A 16,974-nucleotide genomic window follows, 5' to 3' on the forward strand; every position below is an offset into this window, starting at 1 on the left:
CTCCAGGACACCATCCGTTCCTTCAAGGAAATTCTTGAGGGCAAGTACGATTCCCTCCCCGAATCTGCTTTCTATATGCAAGGTTCTGTTGCCGATGTCGTCAAGCGTGCTGAGGAGCTTGCCAAGGAGATGGAGAACCAGTAATTCACTATCACTAGTTGAAAGTGCAAGAAAGATGGCTTTTTCTTGACGTTGAAATTGTCATGAGCTAAACAGAAAATGAAATTTAAGCCGACCATAGATCATTTTCTCATCAAACCCCAATAAAAACAAATACAGTCGTTATATTCACTTTTGAAAGTGTTGTTCAGCAATGGTTAAATGCATGTTAGCAAAGTTGATAACTTACTCATATTGCAACAAAAGACAAGAAACCCTCTTGAACATTGTAAACACGGCTTTTATGGATAAGCAGTTAGTGATCCTTTACAAGAATATTGACTTTAGTCGGTCAAGCAGCAGTTGAATAAATAAACGACTTCAGTTGCATGCATTGAGGTTTTTTCAGGACGTTCTTATACTGTCAAAAAGATTTGATGCTCAGGCATATATTAGATCGATACGTAAACATATTGGGAACACAGGCCTATATCATTTTCTATCATCTGTAACGTTTCATGCCATAATGGAATAAAGGCCCAAAGTACAAAATTTTCTTTAAGTAATTTTACAGGGTGTTGGTGACCAAAAGTTTTCCTGGCCCCTTTTACGTGCGATTCCACCACTCTAAGGTTGACCAGAAGGTAGTCAATGAAATTCCCTCAGTTTTCTATGACTGAACAATGATTTCCCTTAGAATGTATGAGGGACGGTTCTGGGACTTTCAAAATAAACGTTGTGGTGAATGCTCTAATTACCAGATTCCATATTGTGCAGATCCCATTTTGAAACTGTGGAAATCAATCTACCCGATACCAAATTTGAGATTCGAAGGATCACAACCATATCGTTTGAACGTCGACTAGGCTGCTACAGCTCACGGTATAGGTCCCGGTGATCCGAGATATGTAAATTTGGCCGTATTCGGCAGTAATGTTGATTAGCTTCGTTTACGTTGGCATGTATACAGTATATCACTATCCATTGGTTAGACTGTGCTCAAGACGCAGAATTCAGTTACAATTTGAACTGGTGGCCGAGCCATTGACTTTTTTTTTTAAACGTGCCCATTTGAAAGGTTCACAACCGCTGCTCTATCATCAAATGTACGCAACTTCCTTCAGTTCAACGGCATATCCAGAAAACGAGCTCATCGACATTCCAACTATAGTCTTTTCGAAATGATCTGGTTACGGCCATCTAATGACATGCTCCTTCTACTCGAACAAGCGCTCTAAATGTCTTTTCAATCCCTGTCATCCCGACAATTTCGGCTGAGGGTCTTGTGTAGTTCTATGAAAAATCTTGCTTTGGTTAAGATTAAGGAGTGCAACTGACTGCATGGCATGTTGTTTGCAGTATTGTAAATCTCACATATGAAAATTGAATTTCAACCTATGTAACAGTGATGCTGATTCAATGTGTTTAGCTGTCGGCTAATGAGTAAAATTAGAAATTGCGAAACGTGGTGGCTATTGTTGTCAACCTAGCCATTGAAAGTACCTTTTTACTTTTGCAAAGTAGAGATAACGCATATACTGTTCATTTCCTCAACCAATTTACTGATTCGCCTGTGAATTGCAAATATAGACAGCTAGCAGTGCGAAGACTAGAAGCTTGACTGGAAGTTATAAGTGGCACTTAGGGAGAATCTACCAATGGGCGGCAGATCAGCCGTTGACGCCCCTTTTCCTTTCATGGTCAGAGATCAATTTGAAAGGGAGACAAAGAAATACCACGTAAATAGCCAGCTAATAGTCCAATTCGATAAACAACTTTCTCACAAATCACTGCAGTATGTGATATAAATAATTAGGCGCTTACTAAAATCATGTGCTTCTGTGGTCTGGGTCACATTTTTTTTGCTGATTTATGAGTTACGCTGAATGGAAGCAATAACAAATGTGACATACTTTGTTCATGGCAATCACGTTCACGTTAGCCCACGTTTTCTACAATCATAGATGATGTCACCACACATTGGCATAGAAAGATATTGATAACCGAAAGTGAATGGAAGGTAACAGCGGCAGTAAGATTGATGATACAGACGCTATGCACGATATTGGCCAAACCAGTTTGAGTCCGTTAACACTGATGCAGCTGTTTTGGGAGGGGGCAGCAAGAGAGAATAGAAGTAGTAGAGAAGAATAGTGGAGAACGCTACACATGTCCACGCAAAAGATGCGCGGAATTGTCAGTAACAAACAAAAGTAAGCTTGTCTCCTGGACGATTGTGGTAAACGATACAGCACCAACAAACTAGCCAATCGCCATTTCAGCGAGCTCATTCAAATGATAATAAATATTCATTTCCTCTAGATGGCTATTATGCAGTACTCGCCAGTAAAGACTTAGAAAACATATCAAAAACGTGCATTCATAGACATGTCAAACAGACTCCATCTATCGTTCGCCAGTTTCCGTGTGTTGATGAAGGCTGTAGATGCGCATTTAAAACCAAGGCTGGCCTTACCAATTTACATGCCGAGGAAACCAATTTCAAATGTCTGGTATCAAAATTTGGTTGGGTTCATAAAGCTAATGCTTCTTCCAACAATCACATCATATATCTGGCTCTTAAGGCCAAGTTTCATGCATGAATTTCATCAACGGAAGACATTAAAATTCAACACAAGGTATTTTAGCCACGTTTCATATTCGAAGGAATGATTTGATAAACTTATTGCAAATTTATTTTTATTTGCTCTATTATTATTGATGTTGAAAATTGCTTGGTATATACAGTATTGTAGTTGAAAAAGTAGAAAATTGTACATGAACAGTAAGAAGATTTAAACCTTCTCAGCACCGGAGAGACCAGCAGATTCAACAATTGCGAAGTTGGGCTCTTCTTCAAACTCCTCAAGATCCTTGCCCTTAGATTCAGGGATACAGAACCAGGTGATGATAGCACCGAGGGCCATGACACCAGCAAAGATACCCAAGGTTTGGGGAAGGAAAGCGTGTTGACCAGTAGTAGTGTCACCGATTTCAACAACAACGTTGAAGGCAAAGGAAGCAAGAATAGCACCGGCCTTACCGCAGGCAGCAGAGATACCGTGAGCAGAAGCACGAACTTTAGTAGGGAAGACTTCACCAGGAATAATGAAGGTAGTAGCGTTGGCACCCCAGTTTTGGAAAAGTTGGGCAAGAGTGAAGATAACAATGAAACCAGGCATGGAGCTGTTCAAAAGCTGATGGTAAGCACCACCAAGGACGGCAAACAAAACGGCGCAGACTGTGAAACCCATAAGCTGAATGGTGCGACGACCCATCTTCTCAATGGTAAGGACAGTGAGATAGTAACCGGGAACACTACCAAGAGCAGAGATGATGATTTGACCAGTAGCATTGCTCCAGAGAGTCTCCCAAGGAGTAGACTTAGCAGAGAAACCAATAGCATTGAGAATGATGCTGTTGTTGAGACCAAGACCGTAGAAAGCGATATCGATGAGGAACCAAGTGGAAGCAGTTCCGAAAAGAAGCTTGAAGTTCTTCCATTGACCGAAATAGGCACGGAATTCAGCCCAGTGGTTACGTTCTTGTCTTTCAACGCGGGTAGTTTGTTGAACCAATTCATCGGAGGCATGTTGTCCCTTGGCAGCAGCAGCAGCTTCAGCATCGTGTTGGACGTTCAAGGCGTAACGAGGAGACTCGGGCATGGTGAATCTGAGATAGATGGTACCGACAGCGGGAACGCAGCCAAGACCAATACAGATACGCCAGACATAATCGAGAGCCATAACGTCGTTGTTGACGGCAGTCTTGAAGCAAGCCAAGACGATGAGAGTAACGATAGAAGCGGCCAAGTTACCAATACCTTGCATGGAGAAAATCAAAGCCATCATCATACCACGACGGCCAGCAGAGGACCACTCAGAAGTGATAGTAGCAGACATGGGATAATCACCACCAATACCGAAACCAAGAATCAAACGCCAGAAACCAAGGAAACCAATGACGGAGACACCGCGAACGGCAGAAGCAGAAGTAGCACAGTTGATAGTACCGAGAATAATAATAAGAAGTTCGAAACCGTAGATTTTGCGACCGAAGATATCACCACAGAAACCGAAGAAGAGCTGACCGAACATGGTACCGACACTGGACATACCCTTGAGGACACCTTCAATGTTGGCAGGCATCTTGTTGTTGTTGGAGGAGTAGTAGACATATCCAAGCATGGGGGTGACCAAGTTGATGATGAAGACATCGTAAGAATCGGTGAAGAAACCAGCACCAGAGGTAAGGAGAGTACGGACGGTGAACCAGTTCCAGTATCCAGCACCGCTCTTATCGAGCTTTTCCAAGGAGGCCAACTTGTAAGCGGCTTGGTCCAACTGCTCTTGTTCGACGTTATAGATAGACGGGGATTGAGGAGTCGACATTTTAGCCAGAAGGGGAAGAGGAGGTTAAGATAGAGGAATAATTTGAAAACAAGGAGATGTAGGTTCGCCTCTTTATAGGTTTGGTAAAAATTATGTCTTGGAAGACTTTTGATGGGCCAAAGTCGGGACTGAGTTTCAGATTATTTCTTTTTAATCCCATTTCAGAATAACACCTGAGCCCGCGTGCGCCAATGAAGACGATGTCGATGTTGTACTAACCCACATGTGTCCTCACGCAGGTTCACAAAAGAAGATGAGTGATCTATTACTGCTATGTATTGATATTCTTGAAATGACAAAAGTATGAAAAAATTTTCACTCGCAGGGTCTTGGTGTACTCTAGATTTTGATCATTTCCAATCAGTTTTTGACGCGAACTCAGCCATTGCATTTTGCATTGATGAGAAGCGTGGGGGAAAGCATAAAGATGATTGGCTGACCCAAGAAATCCTTCGATACCTGTCAATGCTCCAACGTGCGGCAAAAGAATAAATATGATTGGCTGAGTTGACGCCACCTTAGCATGTGTGGTATTAAAATGAATTTGATTGGCAGCGGGATGGCAAGCCACAAGACCAATGGAGTTGCTCACGATGGTTTCCCTAATAGGCGATAAAAGTTCGTGCACCGAAATAAGCCTTATTCATGGAACAGTGGCGGAAAGTCAGTTCCACGCTTGGCTATAGCAAAGTTATGAAGGCCATCCTGTTTTAAACCAATGTGTGAAGACGTTTGACGCATAATCCAACTTTAATCGGTATGGTAGCAACGATATGCCATTTTTCCGATTTTACTAGCCAGCTGATGGCATCAATGATCAATATTTACACAGTGCAATCGAACATTATCTAGATCATGAATCTTGAATTTCCATAGGCTGATTTATTTTTTACATCAGCAATATGCATTGTGGAGCATGTGCGGTATAGTACTGGCAATTCAGGCAGCCGGCGGGTTTTACTAGTTATGGCAAATACCTAGATTCTGAAAACTGGCGATCTTTAGGATACCTGAGACCATGTCGACCATAGAAAAGAGGGCGCCATCAGTGGTTCCTGTCCGACATGAACCAACGAGTGTGGTTGTCTCACTTTGAATTTAAGGTGTGATAGACAGACTGGAAGCCAGAAACTGTTAAAGAAAAACATTACCACTCCGCTGTCATCTCCCTTACAAAATTGATAACACAGATAAAGTGTTGGGATCTTAGCTAATTTAAGGATGGATACTGGGAAACAGTGCGATCACAGGCACGAATGACCACTGAAACTGTGTAATGCCAGTACGTAACCGTTGGACAGGGGGTTAGATCACCATTCAAACCGTGCATTGAGGGCAGATGCGCGGCTTTACCCCGACGCTCAAACATCGGCTCATTCTTGATAAATTTAAATACTGTTAGTATTTACTTTAAGCTGATAACTTTTATAATAATGACTCAAACTACAACAGATGATCACTCCTGCTGTCTGCTATATGCTTATCTTCACTTGGCGTAGAGGGTAGTGTAGGAGAAACATGGAATAAGGCTAATTATATGTCACACTCTACTCCGGTGATTTTCTTTGACACCGCTTATTTCATCTGGAAGAAAGAACATCTCACCACTACAATTGAGTTGAGAACCTTATGTACAATGCTTCCAACAATATCTTTGATGCTGGATTTCACACCGTTTAATGACACACCTTGTAGAGAGACGTTAGCCAGCTATTTGAACCTACAGATATGACCGGCACTTTTGTTGCACCTTCTTCCCCATGCTATTTTTCTACAATGGTAGAAAGGTCATCAACTTATTGTTTGTCAATTCATGTTAGCATGTATAGCTATATGGCCATCATGAACTCAAGTGTAATCCATAATGCTTGACAAGATGTATACTGCTTAATCAGTTTGATGGCAATTTTAGCGGCATTAGATGTCACCGGGGATACGCAGCCAGCATTCTCCTCTTGATCCCTGGGCCAAGATGGTAGTGTGGATTGATTTTAAAGACAGATATTATAAAATTCGCTCATGATGTGACATGTTCTAATCTCAAAGCTAACGGTATACTGTAGTTCTTGCTCATGGTATAGCAAAATTAAGAACATATAGTACTGGAGGTTATGGGAAATTTGAGACGTTAGAAGTTTTAATGCTTAGCGTCTGCCATTTCTTGGCAAACGCTCAGATGAGTCCTAAGGCATATTGGCTGTGTACTGGGGTTTCAAGCCGTCTGTTTTTCAAATTGTTCCAGAGGAGACACAGGTCTTAATTTCGTCCCTATTTGAACCTTGGCCTGAAGCATACCAGTATACAGGGCATTTTTTTTTTTTGAGAGTGGCCTTTTGAATCAATGTGAGTTTTCGCCGCTATAGGCGGCACCGACAAAGGACTGTCACCTAAAAATCGACGCTCGACATCAGGAAAGTGTCGTAACGAATGCATAGCCTGCATTGTCATGGTATTAGGGGTCGCATCTCAGTGAGGCAGCGTTTTTTGTCGGTTTCAAAATAGACAATGCCTTATTGATGTCCATTTTGTGAAAAGATTTGTCTTCAAAATATCGACTATAGGTATTTATTAGGGAAAATATGAGGTATGCAGCGACGATGAGAAATAATTGTGCGTGATGGATACTTGGACATACCATACATACAAAGATTTTCAAGCAACAAATTCTACGTCTTGTAAATATGCTGTTGTTGATCGAGCCTTTGTACTCACGAGACGGCTGATGGAAAGTAGAGTATTCTACACATTGCTCAAAGTGCCTTTGCTTGAAATACATTGATTGGGAAAGTGCTAGACAACAGAAAATATGACGTTGTTGAGTAACCTGTCACATCAAGCAGAATCGACGGTTTTCTGGTAGGCACCAAATTTATGTGCGTAAAAGAAATGTGCCGTGGGAGTGTGACTAAATTGCAGGCATAGGCCAACTTTTATCTGATGAAAGTTTTTCATTTACTTCTCTCCAACTCGAGCTACACATAGGCTATACATTTCGTTCTTTCTCCGGTTTGCAAAATCAGCTTCGGTCTCATCAACTAGAAACAAACGCTGTTCCTGACGGTATGATACTTTCTTCTTTCTGCGGATACACCTATCACCGAACAAGAGGACAATGCACTAGATAATCAAGAATGCCATAGATTAAAAAAGTTGTCTATACGTCTAGTACGGGTTAAAAGCCTTTGCCAATAGGTCACACACCGTCTCTTCATGACATTTTGACCATAATCATTTGCCATCCCAGTGACTGCCTTTTTTTGGACGGGCCAAGTCAGGCAGACCCCCTTCCAGCTTGGGCTACCTCGACTGTCTTTCCTTTGATTGATATTGTCATGGCGCCAGATTACCGTTGCGGTATCGTCCATTTCAACGACGTATATCATGTTTCTCCAGGTAAATCAGAGCCTGTAGGAGGAGCAGCCAGATTCACGACCGCCATTCGAGATTCTCGACAGCACCTAGAATCGCAAGGCTATTCCGACCCTATGGTTCTCTTCAGTGGTGACGTTTTTTCACCAAGTACTGAGAGCTCAATAACTAGAGGAAAGCACATGTACGTGAATTTATATGGAAGCCCCATCATGACTGTACGTTTGCTAATAGCCTGATAGGCCAGATATACTCAATCAATTAACTATTGACGCCGCTTGTGCGGGCAACCATGGCAAGTAAGCACGGTGTTTTAAAATAGTAGACTTTGACGGCATTCTCATGCTCCATATTACTTTAGATTTTGACTTTGGGTTACCACAATTACAAAAGCTCATGAAAATGACCAACTTTCCTTGGCTACTGTCCAACGTACTGGACAAAAACACAAACTCACCACCAATAGGCGTCAAAAGACATCTTGTTCTAGAGTGTAAAACCAGTGGACTTCGCATCGGAGTTATTGGCTTGGTTGAAAAGTAAGTTGGTGTATTCTCTGTACGTCATCCCAAGCGCATGTACTTTGGTATTAACCTTCGGAAACAGAGAATGGATAGACACCATCCCTTCGTAAGTTCCTTGGAAAATGTTTCAGTGCACGGTGTATGAGAATTACTCGTGACTTGAGATATTAACCTTCATTTGCTGATGGATAGATTTCCTCCTGAATTGGAATATCATGACTTTGTGAACGTGGCTAAAGACATGTCCCGTAAACTACGGGATCCGAATGGCGAAGACCATGTTGACTTGGTGGTGGCTTTGACGCATATGCGAGTTCCAAATGATATAAAGCTTGCAAACGAGTGTCAAGAGGAAATAGATTTGGCTCTGGGAGGGTAAGTTTGCGTGCGAATGAATGAGAGAAAACGTGAGATAAATGGATTGACTTTTTGATTACTGTTATTTTCAGACATGACCATTTTTACTATATATCGAAAGGAATAGATATTGTAGGTGATACATGGACTAGAGAGAAAAATATAGATGAAATAGGATTTGATCCGGAAGAGGGTATTCCAGCGTCTACAAGGCTTCGTGTCGTGAAAAGCGGAACCGACTTTCGAGAGCTATCCGAAATCACTATGGATATCGCTAGAGACGAAAATGGACAATGTAGGATTGACGCTATTCGAGGTAAGGATGAAATGGGTAATAAGTTGCTTGGAGGTGGCATATAGTCTAACTAAAGAATTCTACAAGTGACCAGGAAACCTATCACATCAGATGTCGCGGTAGATAAAGAAACTGAAAGATTGGTCGATGATATTGGAAAAACTGTATCAGCCAAAACGGAATACGCCATTGGCTATACCTTGGAAGCGCTCGATGGTAGAAGTAGTGCTGTGCGTACAAAGGAAACCAACCTTGGCAATTTGACAAGCGACTTGATGATGAATGCATACAACTCTGTCATTGGTCAAGTGGACGCTGCGTTCTGTTGCGGTGGTACATTTCGTAGTGACAAAATTCATGGCCCAGGTCCTGTCACGCTGGGTGATATTTTGGACATATTTCCATATGAAGATCCAGTAGTGGTCATCAAGGTAACTGGTCAGCAGCTATGGGACGCTCTCGAGAACAGTGTCTCTGAATACCCGAAACAAGAAGGGCGGTTCCCACAACTGGCTGGATTACGTATTGAATGGAATCCATCCGCTGAACCAGGCAAGCGACTTCGCAAAGTGCATATGGTGGTTCATTCCAAACAAGGTGTGTCAGAATGTCTGGAGTCTGGTCGTTCATCTTCACCATTCAATTATGAGCCAGTCCCGGTTCGACCCAATCAAGAACGTTACAAGCTAGAGAATATGGTGCCTTTGGACCTTCAAAAGCATTATTGGCTGGCTACCCGTGCTTATATGGCTGATGGATATGATGGATTTCATTCCTTGAAGGTTGGCGCAAAGAACGTCTTGATTGATGACGAGCAAGGTCTTATCATTTCAACTTTGTATCGAAAGTTTTTCCTTGGTTTGAAGTATGTCAACGCCATCCAAGACACCCTAACTGAAAAACATCATCATGATGAAAAGGTCCAAGCAATTGTTGCTAATGTAGCGCACAAGTGGCGGAACAAGGCAAGCAATCGAACTGAAAGTCCAGAACGTCCGGAAACCAAGGCGCTACGACACTGCACGACAGCAGCAATCCGTAAAGCTTTTACAGGCTCCATACGCGGCCATCCCGAGTGCGTAAAAAGCGAAAGTGATGATGAAGAGGATGAAGTACACCCCACGAGCAACTCACACTGGGTCCGGCGATGGGCTAGTATTGCGCCTACAGTTGATGGACGCATCATAGCGGTCGATGATTAGGTTAACTTCTGTGCCTATCCACCCGAATTGAATGAAAGGGAAGGGAAAGGGAAAAAAGGAGATACCAAATAGAAATTGATAAATGACCGAATTGAAATCATATTTACCAAATAAAACGATGCTACGATCAAGAGTAAAAGTACTCTATCTTCGCGTAGAGTATTTTGTGCAAATTTTTCGTAATTTGCAATATTTAAACAAAAGATAGGACACAGCAAAAGAGATAGTTGACAACGCAATGAGCACTGGCCACCAGTTGATATAAATTTCGTACTATTATATCCTCAGTACAGGATGAGACCTGAAGAAATTGCCATTATTTCTCTCAAGATAACAATATAATAATCAATTTTGAAAACGGATGGGATACCAGAGTGCCACCCCATATTTCCATGAAATGTACCATGATGCATTTGAAAATAAGATAAACAGGCGCGCAAACGCAACGTGGCATTTTTGAAATCTTTGTGATTACTTCACTTTCGGCTGTCCATCTAGGAAGGTCTCTTACATAACTTTCGAAGAATTACCAGCGATGGTCTCTTGCTCGACTGGGACTACGTTTCTTTAATTTATTTTTCAGACATCTTTCGAAAATTTGCAGCGTTTGCTGGCGGTTACTGGATTGAGCTGCTGTCATAGAATTATTTTTTTTACCAAAACAAACGCAGCGGACGAAGCGGTGGAAATATACCCGTTATGTGAAATTCCAAGAAAATTGTTGATTGTAACACGAACTATCACTTTATGAAAGATTGCCAATAGAACAACAAAGAGTTGAAACCAGATTATATGGCGATCAGCTTCATCCATTCACTTCGACTACTTGTATGTTTTCATATGCAATTTTGCGGTTTCGCATTTAATTGGAACAATCTGCCATTCCTGTTTGCCAATATCCAAAACTTACCAGACGTCGCATCTCTCGCAAATAATGGTCACAAAAGATGTAAGGCAAAAGAGTATGAAGAGATGCTCTGAAATTTCTTTTTTTTCCTCGTCCTTTCTGAGTGAGAACCTTAGAAAGCCACCTTCAAGCAAGAATCTTTTGAAATAATGGCGTAAAAATGATCAGCATGTAAAGATGCGCATCACAATTGATGTGCAAAAAAAAGGCTTTTCTCTGCTTGTGATTGAGGTACATAGTGTATAGCAACGTTTGCTCTCAATCAATGTCAATTGACAGTGTATTGGACGATATGTAACGTCAGTCGTTTTCTGTCATGTTCGTTGGGTGCGCTGTATTTTCTGATCCCTGCATTTAAGGGCAAGGGTTTTCACAAGGGCCCAGCCTCAGAGAAACAGAGATGATCATCGCCACCAATGGCTGTTCAAACCAGACGGGATATATAAGACATTAGTGAATGGTCTCTGGCAAGTACAGCAGAGCCAACGACAGAAGCAATCCAGTGTTGGATTAGTCTACTTGCCATTCATGTAGCTGTTGTTACACGGTTGACCCGCTTGCCCTGAAAAGTCTGCCTTGTTTCCCGCCTAATTTTTCCATTTCCCTTTTTTTTTTTCGGGTTGTAAAAATCCGCCTCTTTTTGGGTGGAGGTCGCTTCTTCTTTCACTTCATCTAATAGAATGGCCGCCGACTCAAAGCCTTATGATGGACCGCTACTGATATCAGCACCTGGCAAAGTAATTCTGTTTGGAGAACATGCTGTTGTCTACAAAAAGGTAATTCTCCCAAACTAAGAAAAATAATAATAGTCCATGTACAAAAAGTCTCCCTAACTTTTGAGCTGTCAAATAGACCGCTATTGCCGCCTCACTGGGTTTGCGTTCTTACTTGTATCTAGAGAACCGAAGCGACAATGTCATCCATCTTGAACTCCCTGATGTTGGCCTAAGCCGTAGTTGGAATCTGCATGACCTGCCACAACCACTTCCATATGCAGGCAGTGCCGATGGTAGGTTTCCATGGCATGACCAAAATGGCCATGATGGAAACATCTGTACTCATTATGTTACCTTGTTAGATTCTCATCACCCACTGGACATGCCAGCTGAACTGAAGCAACAGTTAATGTCGCTCATCATTGGCGATGACTATGACAAAAACCCGGCCAAGGAGCAAGCAGCGCTAGCCTTTCTATACCTTTATATCAGTCTAGTGACACCTGGCGATGTGCGAGGACTGTCCGTCTCTGTCAAATCGACGTTACCGGTTGGAGCAGGCCTTGGCAGTTCAGCAGGATTTGCAGTCGTGCTTGCAACGGCTTTGTTGATCCATTTCGGTCATATTGTGGTGCCTACGAAAACAGTGGCTGAAGACCAGGTTCAAGACAGGTCAGAAGAAAGAGAACAGGCTTTGAGTCAAGTTAACCGATGGGCCTTTAAAGCCGAACAAGTCATTCACGGTAACCCCAGTGGCGTAGATAACGCAGTTGCTAGCTATGGTTAGTTGTCGATCCATGTCGAGTGCATCAAGCTAGGATATGAACTGAATTGGTTTCCTTCTTTTTTATTTTATTGGCATTTTAGGAGGTGCGAAAAGGTATACGAAAGGAGAAGGATTTGCAAGTTTGCGCGGCTTTAAATCGCTTCGTTTGCTGTTGACCAATACAACTGTGCCTCGATCCACTGCAGTGCTAGTCGCGGGTGTAGGAGACAAGTGTAGAAACTTTCCCAATGTTATGAATCCCATCATGGATGCCGTTCAAGCCATATCAGATGATTGCGCCAGCTTGTTTGAACGCCATGCTGATGGTGAAGTTAGTAAGGAACAAGTGGTTACTCGCATTGAGGTAAGTTTTGGATGCTGGAATCGACGTCGACATATCAATAAGACAGATGTCCTAACGATGTTTTTTGTTTTTTACAGGATCTATTCGATTTGAATCACTGTTTACTTTCTGCCATGGGCGTCAGTCATCCAAGCCTCGAGCAAGTCAGAAATATAACTCGTCAACACGGACTAAGAACCAAGTTAACGGGAGCTGGCGGAGGTGGCTGTGCTGTGACCATTCTTCGTGATGGTGAGTTTGCCAAGAGTGTTGGCTTCTTTTACCTTTCTTCGGCTAACCCTTTAACTCTTCAGATACCCCACAAGAAACGGTTGATGCCATCATTTCAGATTTGACCTTGGCTGGATTCCACTGCTACGAAACGTCGGTTGGAGGACCCGGAGTTGGCATCAGTCTGTTGAAGAATAATGAATGGAACGCAACGACTCTCTGTAAAGCAACTAGAAGTGAATTAGAAGCTGTATCAGACTGGCGATGGATGTAAAAAAAGTAGCAAGTTAATCCGGAGTTTTAATAATAATCATAATATATTCGTGCTGCCACCCAATTGTCGGTTGTTCGCCATAGCGCTTGTTACCTGTATATTTTAAAATAGTACCGACATGGGTGACATCCTGAAAGACGTACCTGAATTCTTTGAGAATGAATTGGGAGAATCCATCATCTCGAGAACAGATGCCCTTGGTAAGAGTTTGACCATGCCTTCCAACATAGCCAATAGCCATGCCCTGACACCCTTTGTTACAAAAGGTACCTTTCGTGAGCTTGGACCTCCCGATTTATGCCACATCATTAAGGCCAACGTCAAGCCTGGTGTTAGAGAGGTACAGTACAGACTTCTACTGAGTTTCGAGCGGATGGCTATGGAAGCTACACGCATGGTCTACCTCATCTGCTAACCTTGCGTTTCATGGGGTCATCTTGAATCTCGACAGTTGGGCAGTTACCATTATGTTTCAGGCGTCGACGCTTCGTCTTCAGCTACACTTGCAGCTTATTTGAACTCTCTGACTTACTCATTGGTAAGCTATTTAATGCCTGATCCTTTGACACTTGACCTGTTACTGTTTCCGCTGGACGTCAAGCTTATTTTATCTTTGTAGGACGAATCTCAATCATGGTTCTCCAAATCAAACGCATGGCGTATTCGCTCTGGTATCTATTGGTATGGATCAACATGATGATGCGACCTGATACCCTCTACAGTTGCTAACACCTATGTTTAGCTGCTTCAATGCATTCTCACGCGTCGATGTTCGAGTTGAGGTCAAAATTCCCGGTGGAGTAGAAAGCTATGTGGTTGACACGAACGGCGAACGGTAAGCGACCTTTATGGCGGTATAATTCGGCTATTACTGGCGCTTGATCTAACATTTCATGTAGTCACGAAGCGACTGCCGCCATCTGGCAGGAGACCTTTTTGTCTGCCTTGTTGAGAGCTATTTTGTATTCCGACGACAGCTATTACCGATTAGCAGGTTATAGAAAGATCGACCCTATTACTAGCTTGTCTGCTGAGGCCAAGTTTTTGGAGGCCGCAGAAAGTCTCTTCTGGCAAGGTGAGGTTCTTTAACCAGGTTTCACAAATAGAGATAGCGGAGCTCCTCAACACCATGCTTTTGTTCATAGGCTGGCAATTGGGAAGCAAACCAGAAATTCAGGTCGCCACTTCAACCAATAATCATTTGACCAATGCTATCATGAAGTACTTTGGCGATAGCTTCCGCTACGGACCAGCCATCACTCTATTTGAAAAACATATCCTTTTTGACCTTGGTGATACTAGTGCTTTGCATATCTGATATCATACTTATTTATTTTTATTCGAGATTTATATCCTTGACTGTTATGTTCACTGTACCAGAAAGATCCTGAAGTTGCCGCTCTCCTAGCACAATCTTATATTGGACAAAACGAAGAAATCAAGGCCGTTCAAATTTTGTACGAAGCATTGAAATCGGCTCCAATGAGCTATGCATTATTGCATGCTCAGATCGACTTTTTGCGTAGCAAGGTGAGCTTATCTGAACAGCAATGGGGAGCGGATAATGAAAGCTGTTACCAACGGTACTTGAAATATAGGGAAAATACGATGTAGCTCTTAAGCTTGCCAAGCATGCCGTGAACAATACCCCATCAGAGTTCCTTACCTGGGCAAAACTGACAGAAGGTGAGTGTGAATGTTCCATTGATATTAGCTGGTCATTTATGGGAATCTCTAAATTCATTATCGACTTTATTGACAATCTTCTCTACCAAATAAGTTTATATTGATTTGGAAGACTACAAGAGTGTAAGTTGAATATATTGTAATGCTGAAATGTCTTTTGCTGAAAACTGACCTCCCATTACCCATAAGGCTTTGCTCACATTGAATTCATGCCCCATGTTTACCTACAGCGAGCGCGATATGCACCGCATGCCATCACCAGCCAAGACACATTTGCCTATCAAGCCTGAAATTATTAGCTCTGGTGTTATGGAGGACGATAATGTAGGAAGAGACTCTGAGGTAGGTTACGAACAGTTTGAATGGGTGTTTAGGGTAAATGTGACCATCGTTTCTCACCTTTAAACATTACAGGCTGACCCTAGCTTGCTCCGCTTGCCCGCCCCAGCCTTGCACGGCACATTTGCAAAGGCCTATTCGCTCCTCACACGACTTGCTACCAAGGTTGGTTGGGATGAGTTGCTTCGATTTAGATCTGCTGTATTTGTGATGGAAGAAGAATATCGCATGCAGAAGGCTCAGGAGGAAAAGAGAAAGACGGATGTCCCTACTCACAACGAAGCAGACAAACCCCATTCAGAGACTCCGACCCAGTCATCCGAAGAGACCAAAGATGCAACAGACGAAACAAACGGGGAATCTAAGGCGGAAGATGACAACGAAACTGCACAAATTGCTGAAAAGCTGGAAGATGTGGCTTTGGATGAATCTGAACCCAGTAGTAAGCCCATCGAAGTCCCACACGAACAACTTGAAAAGCCTCAGCAAGCAGCTGAAGATCCAAAGGTAAAGTGGCCTTTTTGTAAACAAAAGTTATTGTACCCTTGGCTGCTATGCCTTGTCTGCCAAACCCACGCATGACTAACTTTCATTGATCGTAGGAAAAGGCTGCAGAAGGCAATGCTCAAACTGTGCAAGATTACAGCTTCTCCTTCAGTAATAAGCGACTTTGTGAGCGCTGGTTGGACAACTTGTTTATGGTCTTGTATGAAGATCTCCGCGTCTACACATTCTGGCGAACCGAAGCTGCTCACTACAGACAGCAGCACATGCCATACCGCAAGACTGGCACGGAATGGGAAATCCTTGGCGATCTTGGACTCCGTCTCTGGCATGAAAACGAAGCAAAAGAAGCCTTTGAGCAATGTCTTGATCACAAATTCTCTGCCAAGGCATGGATGCGATTGTTGGAGATATACGCCAAGGAAGGCAATGTTCAAAAAGCTCTGTTGGCGGCTGTCAAGCTCACTGTATACCATGAGCGCTGGTACCATGAGATTGTTGTAAGTACATACAGTGGTTTACAACATGGGAGAAAAACTAGCAGCCATATTTCACACTTCTAACTTGTGGCATCCTCCTCCTACTTGCCTTACTAGTACCCTACCGACATTGCTTGCAACTTGAACAAACTAATTCGAATGGAAGGTCTTTCCAAGATGCAAAATATGCTGACCTCCATGAACTTGCCCAAGCCTGTGCAAAGACTCATGACACGTTATTTTGATTATGGTGAGCTCTTCCAGGTCGAAGGCTACGAATTTTAGACGTGCGGTGCGGTCAAGTACACTTGATATTAAAATAACCAGAAATTTACTCTCTGTAATATGCAAGATTAAGCCTTTTGATGCTACTGTAACTGAGAGGCACTATGTGATTATTAAACAAAAACATCATAAATTCGAAATCACCCGCCCATTTGAACTGTGCACATGTGAAATACGTTGAATAAGAAGTGCAATGGGTATGATTAA

At 42.6% G+C, this 16,974-nt stretch overlaps 6 protein-coding genes across 6 annotated transcripts; 4 read left to right on the plus strand and 2 right to left on the minus strand.

Annotated features, from left to right (window-relative positions):
* Positions 1-539: 539 nt before the first annotated feature.
* On the plus strand, positions 540-976 carry K450DRAFT_244630 (uncharacterized protein). Its single transcript, XM_051589622.1, has one exon. The coding sequence runs from the start codon at positions 783-785 to the stop codon at positions 963-965; it is 183 nt and encodes a 60-aa protein (XP_051443822.1). The 5' UTR covers positions 540-782; the 3' UTR covers positions 966-976.
* A 1,783-nt stretch (positions 977-2,759) lies between these two features.
* On the minus strand, positions 2,760-3,586 carry K450DRAFT_244633 (uncharacterized protein). Its single transcript, XM_051589623.1, has one exon. The coding sequence runs from the start codon at positions 3,375-3,377 to the stop codon at positions 2,895-2,897; it is 483 nt and encodes a 160-aa protein (XP_051443823.1). The 5' UTR covers positions 3,378-3,586; the 3' UTR covers positions 2,760-2,894.
* Positions 3,120-4,658, minus strand: K450DRAFT_244649 (uncharacterized protein). Its single transcript, XM_051589624.1, has 2 exons — positions 3,501-4,658; positions 3,120-3,387 (listed from the first exon to the last, which is right to left on the minus strand). The coding sequence occupies exons 1-2, from the start codon at positions 4,488-4,490 to the stop codon at positions 3,382-3,384; spliced, it is 996 nt and encodes a 331-aa protein (XP_051443824.1). The 5' UTR covers positions 4,491-4,658; the 3' UTR covers positions 3,120-3,381.
* Positions 4,659-7,802: 3,144 nt separating this feature from the next.
* On the plus strand, positions 7,803-10,504 carry K450DRAFT_244654 (uncharacterized protein). Its single transcript, XM_051589625.1, has 7 exons — positions 7,803-8,043; positions 8,102-8,154; positions 8,221-8,398; positions 8,466-8,489; positions 8,576-8,758; positions 8,833-9,056; positions 9,123-10,504. The coding sequence occupies exons 1-7, from the start codon at positions 7,823-7,825 to the stop codon at positions 10,235-10,237; spliced, it is 1,998 nt and encodes a 665-aa protein (XP_051443825.1). The 5' UTR covers positions 7,803-7,822; the 3' UTR covers positions 10,238-10,504.
* Positions 10,505-11,597: 1,093 nt separating this feature from the next.
* K450DRAFT_244667 (uncharacterized protein) lies at positions 11,598-13,459 on the plus strand. Its single transcript, XM_051589626.1, has 5 exons — positions 11,598-11,920; positions 11,997-12,153; positions 12,223-12,642; positions 12,728-12,990; positions 13,068-13,459. Exons 1-5 carry the CDS (start codon positions 11,825-11,827, stop codon positions 13,323-13,325), a joined length of 1,194 nt encoding a protein of 397 aa, XP_051443826.1. The 5' UTR covers positions 11,598-11,824; the 3' UTR covers positions 13,326-13,459.
* K450DRAFT_244675 (uncharacterized protein) lies at positions 13,284-16,790 on the plus strand. The gene is made up of 15 exons (XM_051589627.1): positions 13,284-13,372; positions 13,449-13,674; positions 13,741-13,814; positions 13,926-14,012; positions 14,094-14,155; positions 14,217-14,309; positions 14,374-14,549; positions 14,620-14,746; positions 14,845-15,004; positions 15,073-15,160; positions 15,255-15,283; positions 15,350-15,502; positions 15,575-16,006; positions 16,102-16,503; positions 16,600-16,790. Exons 2-15 carry the CDS (start codon positions 13,593-13,595, stop codon positions 16,765-16,767), a joined length of 2,133 nt encoding a protein of 710 aa, XP_051443827.1. The 5' UTR covers positions 13,284-13,372; positions 13,449-13,592; the 3' UTR covers positions 16,768-16,790.
* Positions 16,791-16,974: the final 184 nt, after the last annotated feature.

The sequence above is a fragment of the Umbelopsis ramanniana genome, assembly GCF_025399195.1.
Source record: "Umbelopsis ramanniana AG unplaced genomic scaffold K450scaffold_34, whole genome shotgun sequence".
Lineage (NCBI taxonomy): Eukaryota > Fungi > Mucoromycota > Umbelopsidomycetes > Umbelopsidales > Umbelopsidaceae > Umbelopsis > Umbelopsis ramanniana.

Excerpts from the sequence above, each read along its gene's own strand:
- K450DRAFT_244675 (XM_051589627.1), top strand. The coding sequence starts at position 13,593 with ATGGGTGACATCCTGAAAGACGTACCTGAATTCTTTGAGAATGAATTG. Across the intron at positions 15,161-15,254 it reads CTGGGCAAAACTGACAGAAG|TTTATATTGATTTGGAAGAC; the intron begins GTGAGTGTGAAT and ends CTACCAAATAAG. Across the intron at positions 15,284-15,349 it reads ATTTGGAAGACTACAAGAGT|GCTTTGCTCACATTGAATTC; the intron begins GTAAGTTGAATA and ends ATTACCCATAAG.
- K450DRAFT_244654 (XM_051589625.1), top strand. The coding sequence starts at position 7,823 with ATGGCGCCAGATTACCGTTGCGGTATCGTCCATTTCAACGACGTATAT. Across the intron at positions 8,155-8,220 it reads CGCTTGTGCGGGCAACCATG|ATTTTGACTTTGGGTTACCA; the intron begins GCAAGTAAGCAC and ends ATATTACTTTAG. Across the intron at positions 9,057-9,122 it reads TAGGATTGACGCTATTCGAG|TGACCAGGAAACCTATCACA; the intron begins GTAAGGATGAAA and ends GAATTCTACAAG.
- K450DRAFT_244649 (XM_051589624.1), bottom strand. The coding sequence starts at position 4,490 with ATGTCGACTCCTCAATCCCCGTCTATCTATAACGTCGAACAAGAGCAG.
- K450DRAFT_244630 (XM_051589622.1), top strand. The coding sequence starts at position 783 with ATGATTTCCCTTAGAATGTATGAGGGACGGTTCTGGGACTTTCAAAAT.
- K450DRAFT_244633 (XM_051589623.1), bottom strand. The coding sequence starts at position 3,377 with ATGGGTCGTCGCACCATTCAGCTTATGGGTTTCACAGTCTGCGCCGTT.
- K450DRAFT_244667 (XM_051589626.1), top strand. The coding sequence starts at position 11,825 with ATGGCCGCCGACTCAAAGCCTTATGATGGACCGCTACTGATATCAGCA. Across the intron at positions 12,154-12,222 it reads ATATGCAGGCAGTGCCGATG|ATTCTCATCACCCACTGGAC; the intron begins GTAGGTTTCCAT and ends TTACCTTGTTAG. Across the intron at positions 12,643-12,727 it reads TAACGCAGTTGCTAGCTATG|GAGGTGCGAAAAGGTATACG; the intron begins GTTAGTTGTCGA and ends TTGGCATTTTAG.